At 47.6% G+C, this 21,209-nt stretch overlaps 1 protein-coding gene across 1 annotated transcript in view; it reads left to right on the top strand.

Moving 5' to 3' along the window:
- Positions 1–1,804: 1,804 nt before the first annotated feature.
- Positions 1,805–21,209, top strand: part of TSKS (testis specific serine kinase substrate) — a 667,857-nt gene continuing 648,452 nt past the window's right edge. The window contains exon 1 of the mRNA XM_069649410.1: positions 1,805–2,075. Coding sequence (XP_069505511.1) covers positions 1,924–2,075 — 152 coding nt within the window. The 5' untranslated portion in view covers positions 1,805–1,923. The remainder of the gene's footprint in view (positions 2,076–21,209) is intronic.

The following is a 21,209-nucleotide window of genomic DNA, read 5'->3' as shown; positions in this document are numbered from 1 at the left end:
GGGGGCCTCTCACTTTCAATGATTATATGTGTATCAGAGTGGTTGCGTGTGTCAAGAAACACATTTCGAAGGTCTCCAAACATCGAACCATTCAATTAAAGCAAAACAAACCAATATGAAGCCACGAAAGCAGTGAAAATAAGCCATAAACTAGAGGCTAATTATTCAATACCGAGCTGAATTAAAAACTTGCTACCAAACAGAATTGAAACCTGTGGAAACCAAAAGGGGAAATAAACTTTAAATCTAAGCAAACCATTATATACTGAGGTGTTAAATGAACATTACAAGCAAGCAATTGTATGTTGAAGTGCTAAAAGAACATAACTCTGAACAGACCATAGTATGCCGAAATGTAATGTGACTTCAAAAAGAAACATATCAACAACTTGGCTGAAAGCTGCAAAATTATCTGAATAAATATTTGAAGCAACACTAACTGAACTGTAGAGCCAGGGATATGTTGTGTTTTGTTTTGAACTATATGATTTGGAACTTGGGGAAGGGAACACTGAGTCCTAACCAGGAGCATCAAGGTTATTTGAACTATATGATTTGGAACTTGGGGAAGGGAACCCTGAGTCCTAACCAGGAGCATTTCATTTCAAGGTTGTTTTTTGCTATATGATTTGGAACTTGAGGAAGGGATCCCTGAGTCCTAACCAGGAGCATTTCATTTCAAGGTTGTTTGAGCTATATGATTTGGAACTTGAGGAAGGGATCCCTGAGTCCTGACCAGGAATATTTAACTTCAAGATTGTTTGAACTGTGTTACTTGGAACTTGGGGAAGGGAACCCTGAGTCCTGACTTGGATCCTACATCTAAGAAAGGGAAATTTAAGACTTTTCTTCGTGAAACTGTTTTATACTTGGGGAAGCTACGAGCTGGAAGAAGTTCTGAACTTTTGTTTGAACACTGCTTATTTTGATGCTGACATCCCTACACATTGTATAGTTATAGTTGTGTTGTGAGGGCAAGTATAGGGTTTGGACATAGACAGATTCCTAAATTTAACTTTGACTCAAACTTTCCTTAGTTTTATTTAGGTAGGGAAATCTCACCTTAGCATACGACAAGTTAGGCCATTTTCCATCCTGACATTTAAGTTAATTAAGTTAATTGTTTTGAATTTGGAATCTGTTGTCTGTGTCCTCCTTCATGATGCCCTCACAATATGTATCTAGAATGTAGTCTCTTATTGGCAAATAATCATCACACGTTACTGTGAAAACAACACACAGACTAAGCAATACATGAGCATAGAAGTCATTAATCAGAGATAGTAAATAAGCAAATTCCTTAGCCTGCAGCAAATCATTTTAACGTAATATGCTATTCACTACATAACATAGGAATATTCACTGTTTTTAAGACAGATCTTCCATTACATTATAGATATATCTTTGGGAATTTATACTTTACGATCAACAGATGCGGTTGGTCTAAACATGTGAAACAGCACCACCTGATCACTGGACATTTGATTGCCCTCAATATGTCATTGGTTACACATTCTATCAGTGATACCCACTGATATTATTCGTTGCACCATTTAGCACTCACCTGAGCCGTCAATGAGATAGCAGTCTTGTGTTACCTGGGAATGTTAACATACCTGGCCCTCTTTGGAAGGAATGCAGTTGTGTGGCCACGTAACTTTGATGGGCCATTCTGTAGAGTTGATGTCATAGAACCTAAGCACAGGTCATCTAAGAACTAGAACCAATGGTGTCTACTTTCAGCCTGCCAGGTAATGTTGTCTTTAGCTATGTAATCACCTTTGTGACATCACAAGAATTCTCTCTTGAGCTTCTACGAGATGTTTGTGTCTGCACTGATAAGGCAGGGAGGGTTAATAAGAGAGCCTTTATTTTTGAGTTTCATAACAGGGGAGTGAACATAGCTCTATTTACAATGAAATCATGACTGCTGTTTTTCTGAAAACCATCTGGCAGTCGGAGGAGATCAATGTTGGAGGCAATCAAGGAGCTGATGACAAACACCCCAATGCACCAGAGGCATCAGAAAACGAAGAGCTCCTCACCAGGAGGAAGAAAGCTGTTTCATTCCACGGGTACGTTTGGGAAGGGATTTGGGGCCTATGGGTGATGGGGAGCAGACCAGTAATTGCTGCTCTACAAACTGTGTTCTATAGAGATAATGTGTGCTCCTTATATCTGCAACAGCACTAAAAGAGCAGAGCTGCTTCTAGAGTTTGCAGACTAAAGCCAACTGTGCCTTATAAGGGCAACTAGCTACTTACTAAGGGCAAGGATTCTTACTAAGATGTGATCTGCCGTCAGAAGCATGTACCATCGAGCCCTGTGCTGGAAGTTTGGAACAATCACAGTTTTACATATTGTGTTGCACATTTCACTCTAAATACTGTAGATAGAATGGTTGCACTTATTTATAAGGCAGTACATAAGAACCCTCAACCCTGTCACAGGAAACAATCCCATAGCAATTATATTCAGTATCTGCCCCCTTCTTATTTACTTTCTTCTGACTTTGTAATCCAAATATTTGAACTTGCAAGACTTGAGTCCCCTTTTCATACCTAGCTCTTCTGCATTTTTCCTTCCCTGGCCTCTGTGTGTTCTTAGCTGCCTTTACATCTGTGCTCTGTGGCACCAGCAACATTGTTGCCCCTCACAGGCCTATTAAACCCACTCCAAGGAAACTCCTACAGAAATAGTTTTCCAGCCAACTCTCTCAAGCTAAGTCCCACCTCATCCTACTCATCCAGGCCACACTCAATTACCTCAAACACTGCTGCATTCACACACCCATTTGCACCACCAAACAAGCTTATTATTCCTCCACAATCCTCAGACTCCCCAATTCTTTCAGGGAACCTGTCCAAGTCATTCATGAATTCTCCTCTCCCCACTCATCACTACCGCCCTTGCCCTACTGTCTTTCATGTGAGGCCTGTCGAAACTCTCCTCACCAGGCACAGAGAAAGTGATTCCTCCTTTATGTTTCACTGCTCAACTACTGTCTCTTAATCCCTCCTTCAACTACCTCAGCACTTTCTACACCATTACAGCTGCTCAGTTCCCTACCCTTCTCTGCAAAATACTTTGGTTCCCCTTTTGACCCATCTACCCTTGTCAGGCAGCTTACCATTATGCTCTGCTCCTCTTTCTCAACATTGTAAGAGTTATTTTACTATTGGCTTCAACCCCTCCTTCTCAAGCAATGCACCACCATGCCCTTTAAAAGAAAATCACTTGACCCTGCTGATTCCGAGAACCACATAACTATTCTCCATCCCTCTCCCTGTTAAACTCTTGGAGCAGGAGGTCACTTTCAAGCTGAAACCTTTGAGTCAGACAGTCTGCTCAGTGACCACCAATCTGGATTCTGACATGCAGAAGGCACCAAATGAAACCTCATCTATGTTCTCAATGACCCCTGAATGCTCCACAACAACAAGATTGCATGTGCCTTGGTCCTCTTGGAACCAATAAAAGGAGATGGCACTGTGAACTATCTAACCCTCCTGCCTCACCTAATCTATGCAGGAGTCTTGTTGCTCAGCATTATGAATCTCCTCTCCTCCTTGATCTTGCAAACACTGCCCCCCCTCATTTTTGCTCCTCATCATCTTTACTGTGGAATCTCCTAAGACTCCATATCTTCCCTCCTTTTTAACATCTTTCTTTGTCTCCTTGCCTTACTTATCAAGTCATTTTGCTGCTCCTTTATCTCCTACTCCAATGACAGCTAAATTCCCAATGACCTCAATGAGAACCCCTCTCAGACGGTTTTCTCTTTTTCCCATTGCTCAAAAGCCATTCATTATAGGATGCAATGCAGCTGGCTTAAACCTAATGAATAAATAGCTCAGATTCTGATACTCAACCACCAAGGTGACCTCTGGACCTCCTTCTCTGGTCCTTCATCCTCAGTACTCTCCAGCCCTTCTACAATCATTAGTTTTCTCTTAGCAACAGCCCTTCCCTAACTTTCCAAGTCAAGCATATGGTCAGCACCTGATTTCCAGATGTATTATTCCCTTGTGAATATTTGACCCTACCTCTCCTTTCCAAACAAAGCCACCATATCAATGAGTTCCTCGCCACCAGATACAAGTCACCAACATCATTAGGTTTCCCTTATTTTCCAACAGAAGAGAGCAAACAGTTAACACTGCCGCTGTCTGCTTGCAGATGAGACTCAGTAAATTCAACCACATGTGGCCTCATCCTCTTCACTGGCTGACAAGAGAATCCAATTCATATCTCTATGCATTGTCCACCGTGACTTCCACAATTTCACTGGCAATTTCCCCTTCACCTGCAATTCACATCTTCTCACTTCTTGAGACCCACTTGTCAACATCTCTTCTACGAGCCATCAAGAACACTTACAGCACTGATCCTTCCATGGGGCTGTTAAACTCTGCTCTTTCATCTTTAATACCTGCTATTGCCTGTCTGCTATTATGCCCAGCACAAAGGAACCACATTGCTGGTGTATGCTCTTCAAACGTCAAAGTAAGTAAATAGATCTATATATGACCAAGCGGCAGGGAAAGCCGCGAAACGCGTTAACGTTCCCAACGCGCACATTATTTTTGCACTTTGGGGGAGCCTTATGTTAATGGCTTTTTAATATGTTTGTGCCGTCCTGCAAGGCACCTATAAAGATTACTTTTTAATTGCGAACTTGATGTCAGGACCATCTTTTTGGGAGAAGTGAAGATTGCTGCTCGGTTTTGCCTGATTCCATCAGTGTGAAGAAAAAAGGATATATATTTATTTGTGAAAGTATGTTTGTATGTTCAGGGTTGGCTCCAGCCTCATAACAGTTGGTGAGCTGAGGTTTTGGCCCAAGGTCGGAATACCAGGCTGGGGTGTACTGGCGATGGTGAAATCTGGCCAACCTCACCCATTCGGCCTGCACAGTGTGGGCTCTGGCCCTGTGCTATCAGTGTAGGTGGTTTTAGGAGATTAATGATTTTGCAACTTTTCCAAAATTAGGAAGTTAAAACACACGGTCGGCATACCAGTCTGGGGTGTGCTGCCAGAAGTGAAATTTTACCAACCCCACCCATTTGCCCTGCACATAGGTGGAGCGGGTCTGGCCCTGTGCTATCAGTAGTTGAGAGATCGCTGATTTTGCGATTGGTCACAAATAGGAAGTTATGACGCAATAAAACATACTCGAGGCTATAGCAGACCTCCACGTGCATGTCACCTACAGACTTGTGCAACACCGGGTGGTACAGCTAGTAAATACGTAAATCAAAGTGGCAATGCTGCTATAGGACACTAGATGTTTTGACTAATTATTATTATTCTATCTGTTTTTATGTACACATATTTCAATGTAGCTAGCCCAACATCGCTGGTTTCCATTGTGGGGGAAAACAGAGAATTTACATTTTTTAATGAGCTTCTCAGAACTTTTCTGTCGTTATAATTGTATTGAGTCTATGCTTACTGCCATGTTTAACAGTGCCCTACTGCTGTGTAGGCCCTATGTCCTAATGCACAGGTCTTAACCATAAAGGCTTTGCTGTCTAATGCTCGACAGCGCTCGCATCAATATTTCTCGTTTCTGACGTGTTTCCCTTTTGGCATACCTAAGCAGGTTTTAGCGAGATGCATTTCTAGGCAAGGCAGCTTTAGCAGACGGAATTAGTCATTAGTAAGCGAGCCAGTATACCCCGAACCATGTGAGTAGCAAACAAATAGCTTGCACTATAAGAATTGTAATGTATCATAATATGTCTTCCGTGTACAGCCCAATTGTGCCTTTCCCCAGCATGAGAACGAAGCCTCTGCCTATGATTTTATGATGGGACAGTGAACAGTCACCTAAAACATTGCTGCTTGATGATCGAATGCAATGTATGACCCTCTCTTTCCATTAAAATGCATGTGTGATCTTCTGTATAAAAGCTATGTGCCTGGAGGGAGGGAGTTAGAGGTTAGATGCGCCTCTGAATCTCATACTGTCATTGGGTCGCTGTTGTCCTGTGTATGCTGGCTTTGCTGACTGCTATTAAAGACCTTCACCAATCCACCAGAAGAGGTTGTGGTTGATTTTCCATGACAAGATTTGTACCTGCGATGTTGGATTTCTGCTGTCTTGCGGTGAAACTCAACGGTCACGGGACGTGACTCCCAGTGATCCTAGTGGGTCCAGTTAAGACGATTTCAATGGTGGGGACTGCTGGCAGGCACGACCCTGGATTCGAGGGAGCAAAGACAACAGAAGTGGACGAAAAGCCAACTGAAATGTGTGGGTTGGTGACCGCAGTTAATTGGATTGCCAGTTGTCACCTTTCATTTATTGTTGTCGGAAACGGTCTGGGTAATCTTTGTCTCTGATAAGAAAATATCTGGAATCTGCAAAATGTCTGGTTGTCCTAAGACATAGGAGGGAAAGTACCCTGCCAACAAACGTATTGATCTGATTAGAAAAAAGGAAAGCGGCTGTGCACTGCGATAATAGTAGTTGTGAAGTAGCGTAACCATGCCCCCTATTGACTTTAGATGACATAAGGCCGCTATGCCTGTCAGAGTAGAGTAGGATCTTGAAATAAGTGTATCTTGCCAGAGTGTGCAGAAAATACTATTGGGTGAGCCCCGTACTTCTCCTATCTAATCAGTTCCTGGTACCTGAAACCCTCTATGTGCAACTTTGTTTTAAACCTTTATTTAGAATTGCACACAGGTAGGTTTTATACACATCTTGCTTAAATCAGGAGACATTCAAACTAATATCATTTACATTTCTTGTCATTCTGGGTTGTCGGTTACAGCTTTCTCAGATAGGTATTGTCTGTATCTGGCCCAAATGTTCCTGGGTCTCGAGGTGGGCTGTACTGAGTCTATGTACAGCTCTTCGGTGTCGCTTGTCCATATCATATCTTTATCCCAATCTCGCTTGGTGGGCGGGTTATTTGATTTCCACTTCAGCAGTATGGCCCTCTTAGCTATCAAAAAACTCAAGTTCAGTAGCTTCCTCCAGGTTGGGTTCATCTTCCCTGTTGCATCCAACAAACATAGCATTGGTGACCATTCGAGGGGCTGGTCAGCCATTTTGTCTAGGGCTGCGCAAACCTCCGCCCAGTACTCCTTCAGTTGTATGCATGCCCATAACATGTGGAAGATGTTTGCTTCTTTGGGATGACATCTTGGGCATGTGCCTGCTATTGTTGGGTATATGCGTTTCAGTTTGGTAGGAGTATAATGTATTCTTTGGACAATTTTATAATGTATTAGTTTGTATCTGGCATTGCATGATATATATTTGGTCAGAGTGCATATCTGTTGCCATTGGTAGTCCTCTATCTGGTAGCCCAGATCTTGTTCCCACTTAGTTTTTGCATTCTGTTATTCTAGTGGGCGAGACTGAATAATTGTCTTGTACAGTGTGGACTCCTTAATTTTCCCTTTCTCTGCAGTGAACATGTATCCCAGACCCAGGTTTATCTCTGGTTCGGCTGGGAAGTCGGGACATAGGTTTGCCAGGGATGATTTTATGTGCATGTAGTACAGCCTGTGTTTGGCCACATCACCCACTATATCCTTGAGGTTGTCGCAGGTCGCAAATCATTTGTCTGGGACCAATTGTCCATGCTGAACAATACCTTTGGGGCCCCAGTGTGTAGCTGCCTCCCTGTCCAAGGTGGGTGCTATTTGGGGGCCGCCCCAGATTGGCATGCTCGGGTGGTACAGCTTATCCGTGCCGTATATCTCAGTGATTCTGGCCCAAGCTGTGGTTGTGGCCTGTGTTAGGCGATGGAGTTGTGGCGTTTGGGACAAGGTTTTGTCATATTGTGGAGTAGTGTGTTGGGTTTTGTTGGGTGATGGTCATTCAGTGTGTCCTTGGGGTTGAGAAAATCCGTAGCTCGTTGGGCGCCGTAGTGGGCTTGCGCGGCTAGATAATAGAGTTCAAAGTCTGGTGCCGCTAGGCCTCCTTGTGCATAAGGATCAGTTAGCACCCTCCAACTTAGTCTGGAGTGTCCCCCCATGTGAATGTGATGCAGGCACTTTTTATCCTGGCAAACAAAGTGCGGCCGGGCCATACTGGGACTGTGGTGAATAGATAAAAGAGTTTAGGGAGGATTATCATTTTGATAAGGGCGATTTGTTGTAAGTGGCTCGCGCTTTCGCGTGCCTTTGTCTTTTGTCCCATGTGCGTGGAACCTCTCCTAGTTCCACGCTCGTGGCGGCAGTTGATCTTTGAAGGAGCAGGGAGCTGGGAGGGGATTGATGGTCACGGTGAAGAATAAAAAGAGTTGCACAACTTACCCGATTCTTCCGTTATTACACTGGCGACAAGGCTTTCTTCAACCTCCAACCCACGCGCCTCACGAAGCCGTGCACCATCATCTTCTGGTGTCCTCAGCTGGTCTTCCGAGCCGCGCTCCCGGACGAGGTCGAGCGCGGCTCACGGCGGAGTATACGGCCGCTGGCTCCTGGCTGATTAACCGCTGCTCTTCGTTCTCAGGGATCTCAATCCGAGCCGCGCTCCCGGACGGGGTCGAGCGCGGCTCAAGGCGGTGTTTGCAGCCGCCGCGCTACGGCTCCTCGCGCGTTGCAGACGACGGACCTCTGCAGGTGAGAGGTGGACCCTGGGTGGGGGCACGGCCCGGTGGATCTTAATAGCCCGGGAGGGCTCCTGCAAAGACCACGGTTTTCCGCGTTTGTTCGGCTCTGCCCCCTTCCCGTGAGGAAGCAAGACCAGGGGTTTCCTGTACATCGGTGGGCGTGGTTACCCTTTCCTCGGCGGCGAGGAGAGGAATGTTAACCCCTTGAGTGTGGAAGCCTCAGGGACTGCGATTCCACGGTTGGCCACATCCTCTTCAGCTAGGAGGAAAGTGACTTGTGACTGGGGACTTGCTAGAAGTGAAATTATATTGGCTGGCATTCTCCAACCGCCAACTATTTGTGGCATTCACGTTCAGCGAGTCCTACTCCCTGAAGAGGTGATTTGGATGAAATAACTCCTTCATTGGAGTCTGCTGTTTTTTTTTTTTTTTTGAACTGGTTGTACAGGTTAATACCTTGTGTTCGAAGGAAGTTCTCTCAATCAACCTGACCTGGTCACGTGCAGACTTCTCCATCATTCCCATCTGCGGTTGTGCTCTTCTTCTGTGACGATCTCTGTTTCTATTAGCCATGCAGCACAGTAATGCTCGACCTCCCCCAGCTTTTCTTCCCAATCCAGGAGAGCCCCCCATTGCATGGAAGCTTTGGGTGGACACTTTCAAGGTATATCTGAGAGCGTCAGGGGGTTCCAGGATGTCTGATGACGACAAGGAAGCAACCCTACTTAATTGCCTTGGCACCGAGGGTTTGAGGATCTTCAGACATCTTCCAGGCCAGGACGTATTGGCTTTACCTTCTGGCGATGGTGATGGAGAGGGGGGGCAGGCAGTGGTTTTGACATTTGAAACTGCTCTTAAGAAGTTGGAGACACGCTTCGGCAAGAGAGCCAACATTGTGCTGGAGAGGTATCATTTTTTCTCGAGGGCACAGGGTCCTGGCGAGAACATCGACTCATATGTGACGGCTCTGCGCACCCTCATTTCTACCTGTAAATTCACGGGACTTACGGATGAATACATTTGTGACCAGATCATGATGAGGACTAGTGACTCAAAGGTCAGGGAGAGGTTGTGGACAGAAAAGGACCCTCCATTGGAGAAAGTGATTGAAATAGCCTGTGTCCTGGAGGAATCAAGGAAGAGCGTCAAGGAAGTGACAGAGAAGGTGGACATCGTACACATGGTTCAGCCACACAAGGCTGAGGATAGTCGTGCCAGGGACAGGGATCAAAGGGCGACGTCAAATAGCAGAGATCTTTGCAAGAAATGTAGTTGGAGGGGTCATGTTGCAGGAGCTAAGGAGTGTCCTGCTTCCGCAGTTGTGTGCAGAAAATGCAAGGGAAGGGGACATTTTGCCCGCATGTGCAAGACTGCTCCACAGAGGGAAGTTGTACGCATGGTGGATCCTTATGAGGATGATAGAAATGTAACGGTTGTAGGATATGTCAGCCCCTCCCCTGCGGCGGGTGTTCTTCCCAAGGAAGGTGCGCTGTTGAGTGTGGGACCAACCAAAAAGAGTGCGTGGGCTACCCTTAGTGTGAATGGAGTTCCCCTTAGTGTGTTGGTCGACACGGGTTCTCCTTATACCATGGTTTCTCCCGAGCTGTACAAGGCCAAGTTCCATAAAGAGGTATCTGATTTGAGTCCGCCTGACATCAATCTATGTGCGTATGGGCGTGTTCCAATTAAAGTATTTGGATACGACTGGGTTGATATAGAATTTCACGGCCGGAAAACCAGAGGAAAGCTTTATGTAGCTCATAAGGGTGATCCGGTTATTGGGTGGGATGAGCAGGCTGCCCTCGATATAGAGGTTCGCCCGGGTAAAGCTGTTCCTGTTTTGTGTGTGAGCAAAGGAAGGGAAGGTAGTTTGGGTCATGGTAGCTCGTTGACAGCCGAAGTTCTTCAAGAGAAGTTTCCGTCAGTTTTCTCCCCTGTCCTGGGCAAGTTGCAGGGTTTTTCACACAAGATTGTGCTTAAGAGGGGTGCCATCCCCGTTGTGCACAAGGTCAGGCGAGTACCTATCATGGCACGTGAGGCACTCAGGACGGAACTTAACAAACTCATGGAAGCCGGTGTAATTGAGGAGGTGGAGTCCTCAGAGTGGTTAGCCCCTATTGTCTTGGCACGCAAATCCGATGGAGGCATGAGGATGTGTGTCGATCTTAGAGATTTAAATTGCAATATCTGGATCGACAGACATCCCTTGCCGAATATAAACGAAATGCTTTCGCTTGTGGGAGGGGTGTCTTGTTTCTCCACTCTAGATTTGTCCTCTGCCTATCACCAGGTGGATCTGCACGTCGAATCACGCCCTCTCACCTCATTCATTACCCCGTTCGGAGCTTTTCGTTTCCGGCGGAAGCCTTTTGGCTTGGCCTCTGCTTCTGCTGTTTTTCAGCGAGTTATGCAGAAGTTGTTTTGTGGAGTGGATGGGGTGGAGTATTTTCAGGACGATATCTTGGTGTGGGGCAGGTCACGTAAGGAACATGATGAGAGGGTTCTACAAGTCTTAGGCATTTTGGAGAGGAGTGGTCTGACGGTCAAAATGAGTAAGTGTAAAATAGGGGTGGAGAGTGTAACTTATCTGGGACACACTCTTGATGCCAAAGGGGCACATCCCAAGGCTGAATTAGTGAAGGCATTGTGTGAGGTGTCTCCACCCACCAGTAAGGACCAGCTAAGGTCGTTTTTGGGGTTGGCTGAATATTACAGCAGGTTCATTCCCACGTACTCCGACAAGACAGTTGCCATGAGAGCTTTGCTCAAAAAGGGTGTACGTTTTGAGTGGTCAGAGTTGTGCCAGCTTGAGTTTGAAGGCTTGAAGGCTCTGGTAGACCAGGCTCCATCTTTAGCTTCCTTTTCTCCCTCAAGGAAGACGGTTTTAACAGTGGATGCTAGTGAGTATGGTGTAGGGGCTCTTCTTGAGCAGTGTTTTGACGGGTCGTACCGCCCCATTGCTTTCGCCTCCAGGGTTCTTAGTGAGACTGAGCGCAGATACGCCGTCATAGAGAGGGAGGCCTTGGCCGCCGTCTGGGCATCCAAACATTTCAGAACATTCTTGTGGGGGGTGGAATACACTATACGCACCGATCACAAGCCCCTGGTGCATGTGTTGACAACTAAGGGATTGTCCCAGGCATCCTCTAGGGTGATGCGTTGGATGGCCGACATGAGGGAGTATAATTTTAGAGTCGAATATATACCTGGCACTAAAAATATTGTTGCGGACTGTCTCTCTCGTTCCCCCCGCCACGATATATGCGTGGGAGACCCAACACAGTGCGTGACGGGTGACGAGTGTATGTTGGTGGCCAAGGTGTTTCCGGCCGTCAGTGAGCAGGAGTGGTGTATAGAGTGTGGACGAGATCCGGTATTAAATAGCATTAAAACAGCTCTCGCAACTGGTGTGGGCAAGGACGATTTGAATAAATCGTTCGGTCAGGTGTGGTCTGAGTTGTCGGATGGTCCGTGGGGCATTGCTAGGGGTGCTAGGTTAGTACCGCCTGAATGTCTAAAGGCTAAGTTGGTGGAGTTGGCTCATGAGGGGCACATCGGTAGATCCATGACGAAAAGGAGGCTCAGAGAAGGGTATTGGTGGCCCAAGATGGATGAGGAAGTTGAGAGGGTAGTTAAAGATTGTGTGGCCTGTTCCATCAGCGATAAGAGCAAAACAACCTTGCCCCAACCCATTCAACCTGTGGAAGTGCCCCAAGATGTGTGGTCAAAAGTGGCCGTTGACATTATGGGTCCCCTAGACGCTTTGGGTGGAGGTTTGAAGTATTTTTTAGTGTTGGTCGACTACACCTCCAGGTGGGTGGAGGCCACGGCTTTGTCCTCAGTCACCACTGAAAAGGTGATTGATTTCTTGTCATCAGTGTTTGACAGGGAGGGTGTTCCTGCGGGAGTCGTCACCGACAACGGTCCCCAGTTTGTATCGGGTGCCATGCAAGAGTTCTTCTCTAAACTAGGGATTCGTCACCATAGGGTGGCTTTGTACAACCCGGAGGCCAACGGGTTAGTGGAGCGGATGAACCGGTTCGTGAAAGGGGCTGTTCAGTTGGCCATCGCCAATGGTTTGCCGTGGTGCAGTGTGGTGTCTGAGGCACTTAAGGCTTATAGGCTTACCCCTTCGTCTTTTACTGGTTTGTCTCCGTTTGAGTTAATGAGGGGTAGGAAACCGGGGTCCAAACTCAGGATAGCCGCTCTTGGGGGTGGTGTACAAACTTGCGTCAACATGCAGGAGGTTCTTGATAGGGTACGTATTAAACAATCCCGATTTTGGGAATCTCAGCTTTGCAAAAGGAAACCCCTGCGTGTGCAAGTTGGTGATTTTGTTGTCGTGAAAAATCCTAGGTTCGTGGCTAAAGGCTGTTCCAAGTTTATGCAGCCGTGTATCGTGACCAAAGTCGGTCGTGGTTATGTTAAACTACAGGATGGTACCAGGTGGAGTTTGAGGCGGGTGGTTCCTGTTAAGGGAAACTTTGCGGGTACTCAGGACCAGGGTTGTGAGGGGAGCGGGGACACAAATGGAGATGGTCTCGAGTGTGCGGCTGAGTGTGTGGTTCATATACCGAGCCCTCTGGATGCCAGTAGTGATGTGGTAGTCTCTGGGCAGGCCAATGTGGTGGGTCATGAAAGTGTTGAGGTGTCTTCCCCAGGGAGTGAAGGTGTTGCGCCATTTGGTGGGGAGGCGGATGAGTCTTCCGAATGTGATTCTGATAATTTTGCTCTTATCCCGGCTGAGGTCGGGCCAGAGGATGCTGATGAATCTTCAGTGTCTGTTTCGGACAATTCTGTTTTAATTCCAGCCGGGGCTGAACCAAGTGAGGCTTCTTCTCCTGCGGAGGCTTTCAATGACATGAATGACCGCCCTAACAGAATGAAGAAGCTTCCAGCAAAATACAGGGACTTTGTCTTAGACTTTACAGATATTTAACTCTTAGAGTTTACAGATATTCAACTTTATGTTGTTGTTTATTTTATTTCTGATGGTTCTTTCTTCATCATTTCCTTATTTTCCTTTTTTTATTTTTCCGTTCTTCCCCTCATTGTGTTTTCCGGTGTGGAAATTTGTGCTCACATGTTTTTGTGGTTTACGGGGGGAGAAGTGTTGTAAGTGGCTCGCGCTTTCGCGTGCCTTTGTCATTTGTCCCATGTGCGTGGAACCTCTCCTAGTTCCACGCTCGTGGCGGCGGTTGATCTTTGAAGGAGCAGGGAGCTGGGAGGGGATTGATGGTCACGGTGTACGGGTTGAAGAATAAAAAGAGTTGCACAACTTACCCGATTCTTCCGTTATTACACGATTCTACCCCTCAATGAGATAGGGAGGGTGTTCCAGTGTGTCATTTCCGCACATAGTGCGTCTGCCAAGGTGTTATAGTTCAGAGTGCGGGTTAGTTGAGCAGTTCTAGCCACGTATGCTCCCAAATATTGAATATGTATCGGGCTCCAAATGAGCCGTGTAACTCAATTGGTGCAACCGTTGCTTTCATAAGCGGGAAATATTTGGATTTGTTGGCGTTGAGTCTAAGGCCAGAGAACTCGCCGAAGGTCCTCACCTCTGACAGGACTTTCCCTAGCGTGCGGTCTGGGTTTTTAAGATATAATAGGATGTCATCAGCGTATAGTGTGATGATTTCCAATTTGCCTTCGAGCCACAACCCATATGCGCTGTACCGAGCCCTGAGTATGTCCGCCACGGGCTCAATTACCAATGCGAATAGTATAGGTGATAGTGGGCATTCTTGCCTGGTGCCGCCGCGGAGCTCCAGTAAGTTTGATAGGGAGCCGTTGAAACTTATCCTGGCATAAGGGTGTGTGTATAATATTTTAATCCACTTACCGAAATTAGGGCCGAACCCATAGTTCTGTAATACCCTGAACAGAAAGGGCCAATATACTGTGTCAAATGCCTTTTGCATATCAAGGGAGACCGCCACCCCCTGTGTTTCGTCTGGTATTGCCGCCAGAATTTTGTGACAGCGTCTGATATTTGTAGCAGTGGATCTGCCAGTGACAAATCCTGCTTGGTCCTCATGTGCCATATAGGGCATTAGCAGGGTTAGCTAGGTGGCCAGAATTCTTTAGAAGATTTTAGCGTTGGTGTTTATTAGTGAGTGGTCTGTGGGAGCCACAGTTTTCCGTGGCTTCCCCGGCTTAAGCAGTAAAGTGATGACCGCTTCTCTAGTTGTTTCGGGTAATTCCCCTTTTTCTAGAGGCTCTGTCCATACTGTGTGTAGCCTGGGTGCGAGGAGCTGGCTGAACTCTTTGTAGAATTCCGCCCCGAGGCCATCGGTGCCCAGCGCCTTCCCATTGGGTAACATTTTTATAGCTTCTAATATCTCGGCCTCTGTGACCGGGCTTTCAAAAGTCTCTCTAGTGGCATCTGCTATTAATGTTGTAGGTATGCGGCAGAGATATTGGTCTATTTCCTCGTCAGTGGCATTGCTCTGAGGAGAATATAGCCACTTGTAGAAATCATTAAACGCCCCCATCACTTTTTGTTTGTCCGTAGTCACAGTGCCATCTGTCTGTCTTATGCATGGGATAGTGGTCGGACCCCGTTCTCCTCACACCAGCCTGGCCAATAGTCTCCCCGGGCGCTCTTTTTCCCCATAGCGACGTGCCGCAGCAGGCCTGTTGAAGTAGCGGATCTCGCGGTCAGCCGCTTCCTTAAATTCATCTAATTTCCGTTTGATCTCTAGTCCTAGTTGTGGGGAAGGTGACTGTGCATACTGGGTTTGTTTATTGGCAATATCTGCCTCTCGGTGGACTAGGTCTCTGCGAATATCTTTAAGGACTCCGAATTCAATGGACAATGCAGTGGCTCTAATACAGACTTTAAATGCTTGCCATAACACCGCTTGACTGGACACAGAGCCCTCGTTAATCTCAAAGTATTCTCGTATATGTTGGGCTAATGACGTCTTGTAGACCAAGTCCTGGAGGGCAGCTGCTTTGAACCTCCTGGGGGGTCTGCCTATTTTTACGTCGGGGATGCGTAGCATTAGTTGTATAGGTAAATGATCGGAGAAAGACCTGTGGTATATGTGAGCATCAGTCACCCAGCTTAATGCGTTGTTAGCGATTAGCCACAAGTCTATTCTGGAGTGCATGTCATGCACTGACGAGTAGTACGCATATGCCCTTTTGATGGTGTTCAAGGAGCGCCATGCGTCCCTTAAGTTCAAATCAGACATATGGGTAAGTATCATTTGGGCGGATCTTGATAGTGCCCTTGGTTGATCCGATGTGTGGTCTAGGTATATATCCAGAATGGTGCTGATATCACCGCTGCATATCAGGTGTGCCGTCAGAAACTTTGCCAGCAAACTCACTCGGCTGCCCTCCTTCACCCTCATAGTTCCCTGAACTTTAACTATGCCTGCTCGTCCCTTCTTTTCCCCTCCCATTAACACGCAGTGCACTTGCTACAGGGGGACTGTAGCAGCATCCCAGGCCGCCATTTCTTAAGTTCTGATGCGTTGCAGCCAGTTCTGCGTGTTGTTGCTCTAGCTCATCTTGAACAAAAAGGGTGCTCATTTCTTTATTGTGGGTGGTCTGGATTGAGCTTGCCCTTTTTCTTTATGGGGCTCCCCCGGTAGGGGGGGGGGCGGTTTTCACATCATCGTTCCTGCCTCTTGTTTGTTCCTCATTGTAGGGTCTCATAACTTTAAGAGTCCTCCTCATTAGTCGGATGATGTGTTGGCATGGGAATATGTGTCTCGACAAAGTTTGCCGCTTCTTCGGGAAATGTGAAGAAGTAGGTTTTGTTCTGGTGTTGTATTTTGAGCCTAGCCAGGTATAGCATGGCATAGGGAACGTGTCATTCGCGTAGTAGGTTCTTGTCCTCTGTGAATAACCGTCTTTCTTGTTGTACTGCCAATGTATAGTCTTGAAAGATGTGGACAGTATTGGCCTCCCACCTCAGTTCTTGTTTTTCTCTGGCCGTTTTCAACACTAGGTCTCTATCTCTGTAATTCATCAAGAGCGCTATGATGGGCCTCGGGTATGCTCCAGGCTTGGGTCATGGAGCCAAGGATCTGTGTGCGCGCTCCACGATGAACATGGGTGACCATCCGGGATCCCCCAGTAGATCACATAAGAGTTTTTCCACTGCTTGTTCCATGGGTCCTTTTAGGGCTTCCTCTGGCATACCAATTATACGGATGTTATTCTGTCGGGAGCTAGCTTCTAAGTCTTCGCACTTGATTTTAACTGTTCCTAATTCTTTAGCCATAGTTTTGACAATGCTCTTTAATGCTTCGAGTCCATCTTCCGTGTTGGATATTCACGTTTCTGCTTCAGTGATTCGGGTTTTGGTCTTGTCCAATTGCGTTTTAATAGAAGACATATTGGCAGTTATCCCGTTTAATTTTTCATTGAGTGATGTGAACCCCTGCAGCATGGCCAGGAAGACTGCTTGTGGGTCCATCGCCTGGGGAGTTCCGTGGACATCGTGGCGTCTGTGTCTTTCCTCGTTATCGTCGTGTATTTTTCTATGGCTCCCTTCCCTTTCTTGGGGCCGAAGCCCTTGGGCATCATACTTTGCTTCCTTTGCTGTCGTCTGTGGTGCTGTTATATCTTGTGGTTCTTTACGACCAGAGGCCGGAGGGTGGGGGGGTGCGATGGTCAAGTGCTGCTCCGGGGCCTCTCGTGTGACCTGGATGCTCCACCCGGTTGAGTTCTCTGTGGCTATTTCTAGTTGTCTAGATGATGGTGTGGATCTGGCAGATTGCACTGTTATGAGGTGGGGTATTCTCCGTGTGTTCCTTTTCTTCCCTCTGTGATCTGTCTTGAGAATGTAACTATTCGCACTGGGGTGCTTGCGTTTAGGCTGGGAGGCCTCATCGGGACCTTTATGTCCGCTTTTCTGTGGTGATTGCTTTATGTATTCACTGGTTAGCATGTCCCCAAAGTAGCCATGGGTGAGCCTTCTCTTGTAATACATAGAGGCTCTGCCTCTGTGGTTTGAGGTAGGTTATGCTTTGGCTTGCCCGCTTTCCTTCTCTGCTGTTATTCGTTCTGGGAGTGTGATTACCCGGGCATGGGCGCGGGTACGTTGTGTTGAGCCAACTTGGGGGTGCCCTCCCTTGACTTAGCTGTATTTGCTGCTCAGAATGAAGTGTGTGGACTTGTTCCTGCGGTGGTATTGGGTGAGCCCCGTGGTTCCTTCTATAGCATACTATACACGTGAGCGCCTGTGGTTTGTTACTGTATGGAGGTGGATATAGTCTCCTTTTATCCTTGTGGTGTTATCCGCTGTGTTAGCCACCGCTGTGCTTGGGGTTACTGGCTAGAGATTAACTTGAGTGGCAATGCCTGTGGGCCTCTTCACGAACAGTTATTTTAGTAATGCAGGCTGGGAGTTATCATTGTTTGTGGTGGACCCACTATTCTGCCTGGAATTTGACTGGTGTGTGGTCCCCCCAGTGCGATGGGGGATGCACGTGGCAGCGACCCGGCACCTGCCTCCCGTAACTGTCACTAACTTCCTCCGTTTGTCACGCCTTCCCCACTACGTTGCTGGTGCGGGTTAAGTGGTTCCGCGCGTTTATGTTGGTGGTGGGGATTCCTGATGGGTCCCCCTTCCTTTTTATGGTGCCTAACTTAGATGGAGGGGAAGGCGAGGGGGGGGAATGGCAGCCGCCGGGAGGGGAGCTGCTTGCGGGGGCCCGTGTTGGTAAGTAGCGTGCCGGGTATTGCTCCGTCTCCACCCGCACCCACCCTCCTACCATTTGCGAGACTGCTCCTCGGGTGCCTCAGCCTGGCCGCGGCTCCTGGTCGGTGCCAGAAGTACTTGGTCAGCAGGCGCTCGACGATCCTCGGAGCGCCCGCGACCCTCCTCAGCACATAGGCGAGCTGCCTTGTCGGGCCTCTGGTCCTCGATTCCTCACACCGCTGGGCTCCTCCCCTTACACAGCGGTTCGCAGAGGCTGACCTCCCTCACTGGCATTGTGGCATGTTCGCCACGGTATATCTCAGTGACCTTGCCCCGATTTAGTCCAAACTTCGTGGGGATATTCTAGTGTCCTGGAGGAACATTCTCTGCGATTTGTAGGCAGAACCGATTTATATAAATAACATTAGCCGTATTGTGGCCCGGGATGCCAGCAGAGCTCACACGGGAGCTTCCATTTCTCCTTGTGCGCAACAGTGCCCCCCCTCTATGTGCAAATTAGTTGTAACCCCAGCTCTTGTTTTCACACACTCACCTATCCTACTTGTAATAGTCTTTGTTCCCTCCATACATGTGTCTTGTCTGTGACACTTCCATAGCTCTGTCTCTGAAAGGCTGAACCACTATGTATTGTGGGTAGTGTAATGGGAGCTGTAGGCTGTGATGTAACAGTCATCTGGATATAGATTTGGCCACAACATGCTTTTTACTGCCTGAAATTTCTGTAACAGGGAAACAGGCTGTGACTCCACTCGATCCTCTGAATAGAAGTTACACAGTGGTGAGCTATGAGTCGAACCAACACCACCAGCCTTGGAGTGCAATAGTGCTTAATACCAATGGAGTGAGGTGCAGACCTGGTTCTGCAATAAGTCATACCTTGTCTAACCCCTTTGAGAATGGGTTCAGGATAGTTCAGAGAGGTGCCATTTTCTTCTGAATGGAGTTCAGCTCACTTTATGTATACACACTACTCGTCAAAAGCCTGTAAATTCATGGATAAATGGCACAATAATACTCAGAATAATTCACCAAGACACTTGTCAGGGTCCCTGGATCCAGCGCAGAAGTAGCATGAACTCCTTCCACCCCTCAGTGGTTTTGGCACCTGGGACTTAAAGCACACAGGACACCGCAACCACCACGAGGAAAGAGGGTTAGGGTCCTTGGATTGGATGGGTACGGGGGTTGTAGGATCACCGGGTAGAGGGTAAAGTAGAGGTTATGGATGGGTCGGATGTTCGAGGACAAACATGCTCCTGATCTCTTGCGGGCACTTTGGTATACACTCCAGATTCTCTCAAGGGGCACACTCAGTTAACTGCACTGAGCATACCTGGGTACTCAGCCTCTTGACACTAATTCAGAAGCTGGCTCCCTGATAGCCTACCTTGGCTATCAGCATTATCACAGTATCAAACAGTGGTACGTGGATTCAATTTACAGTGCTTCCCTGTTTTTATCACAGGCTGAACCCCTTGACACCGAACACAAATCTAACTGCACAACATGTGAATGCATACACTAACACACGTGCCCCCCAACGTTGGTTTTGTACTGGACCCAATACCAGGCTGTAGGTTTACACAACACCGATTTCCCCCAAGTAAAATGGTAAATCACTTAGCTTCGGTGCTTGTCTGAGGTCTGGTTCGTCGGCGGCCCTGGCGATGCCTTTGAAGCTGGGCGCTGCGTCTGCCAAATGAAACAGTATTAGTTTATGGTTGGCTATTTGCTAAGTTCACCGGTAATTAGCCCTCGCACACTATCTTTCATTCGATTAGCAAAGTGTGCCTGGTGCCAAACATGCGTCTGAATTCCAAACATGCGCCTGATGCCTGTTATGCGCCTTTGGCCCTTCGTTAGTCGGGTGCTTCCCGAATTTCAATGCCCCTGTGCTGCCATGCAGTTAGTAGTGCAGGGGTTTACAAGGACTTTAGCGTTTCATGCAAGTGTCAATTGTACTTAGCTTTTGAGCCGCGGGCCGCGGTGAAGCGATTAGAGCGAAGGATGGCCCCGCGTAAGAGTTTCGCTTCCTCAGAGCTTGGGAAAGTGCGTCCGCCCATGAGGAAAGTCGTGCGCGAACAAGGTTTCGCCTTCTGCGCATGCGCTATCCTTTTTCGCGCATGCGCGGTTGCTGGGGAGTTGTCCGTGTGGGGCTCCCGGCCCCGTATGCTCGATTCTGGGTGTGCCGGTCCCAGAGGCTGCTGGGGATCGTAGTTTAGGAGCCTTTTCCTGCTCCTGATGCTGCATTGGTCCAGCAGATGCCACTCTTCCCCATCTGAGAGTTCTACAAGTGGGACAGAGATGGCATCTGCTGGATAAAAATGTTCCCATACTAGTAGCTGCTACACTGGGGCCCTGCCGGGCCCTGACAGTACATCTCCTCCCCGCAGAATAGCCCGGTTTATTCGGGTAGTTGTGGTGGTATATCCGCAAGAGACGAGGAGCATGTACGTTAGAGGCTGGTTCCCAGGATCTTTCTTCGGGACCGTACCCAACCCAATCAATGAAGTAGTATAACTGTCCCCCCCTCCTACGGGAATTGAGGATAGCTCGCACCTCATACTCTGGATACCCTTCCACAAGGATCAGGGGAGGCCTCACCATTCGGGTATGGGGTGCTGCGGGCTTTAAAAGGGCAACATGGAAGACCGGGTGTACTTTCATATGGGTAGGTAGCTGTAATCTCATGGTCACTGGGTTTACGACATGTGTAATGCGAAAAGGCCCAATGAAACGGGGCTTGAATTTTCGTGACCCAGGCAGTTTTAAATGTTGGGTGGATAACCATACCTTATCCCCGATCTTGTAGGTGGGACAGGCTCGCCTTTTAGTATCAGCATGTTTTTTACTTGATTCCTTTGCTGCAAGCAGGTGCTAATGCACCTTTTTCCAGGTTCGTGTCAACAGATCCAAGCATCCTTGTACAGATGGTAAAGTATCCAGTG

Source organism: Ambystoma mexicanum, chromosome 1p (assembly GCF_040938575.1).
Source record: "Ambystoma mexicanum isolate Mex_15411 chromosome 1p, UKY_AmexF1_1, whole genome shotgun sequence".
Taxonomy (NCBI): Eukaryota; Metazoa; Chordata; class Amphibia; order Caudata; family Ambystomatidae; genus Ambystoma; species Ambystoma mexicanum.
The sequence above is the reverse complement of the archived record's forward strand: the minus strand, read 5'-3'. Positions and strand labels throughout refer to the sequence as shown.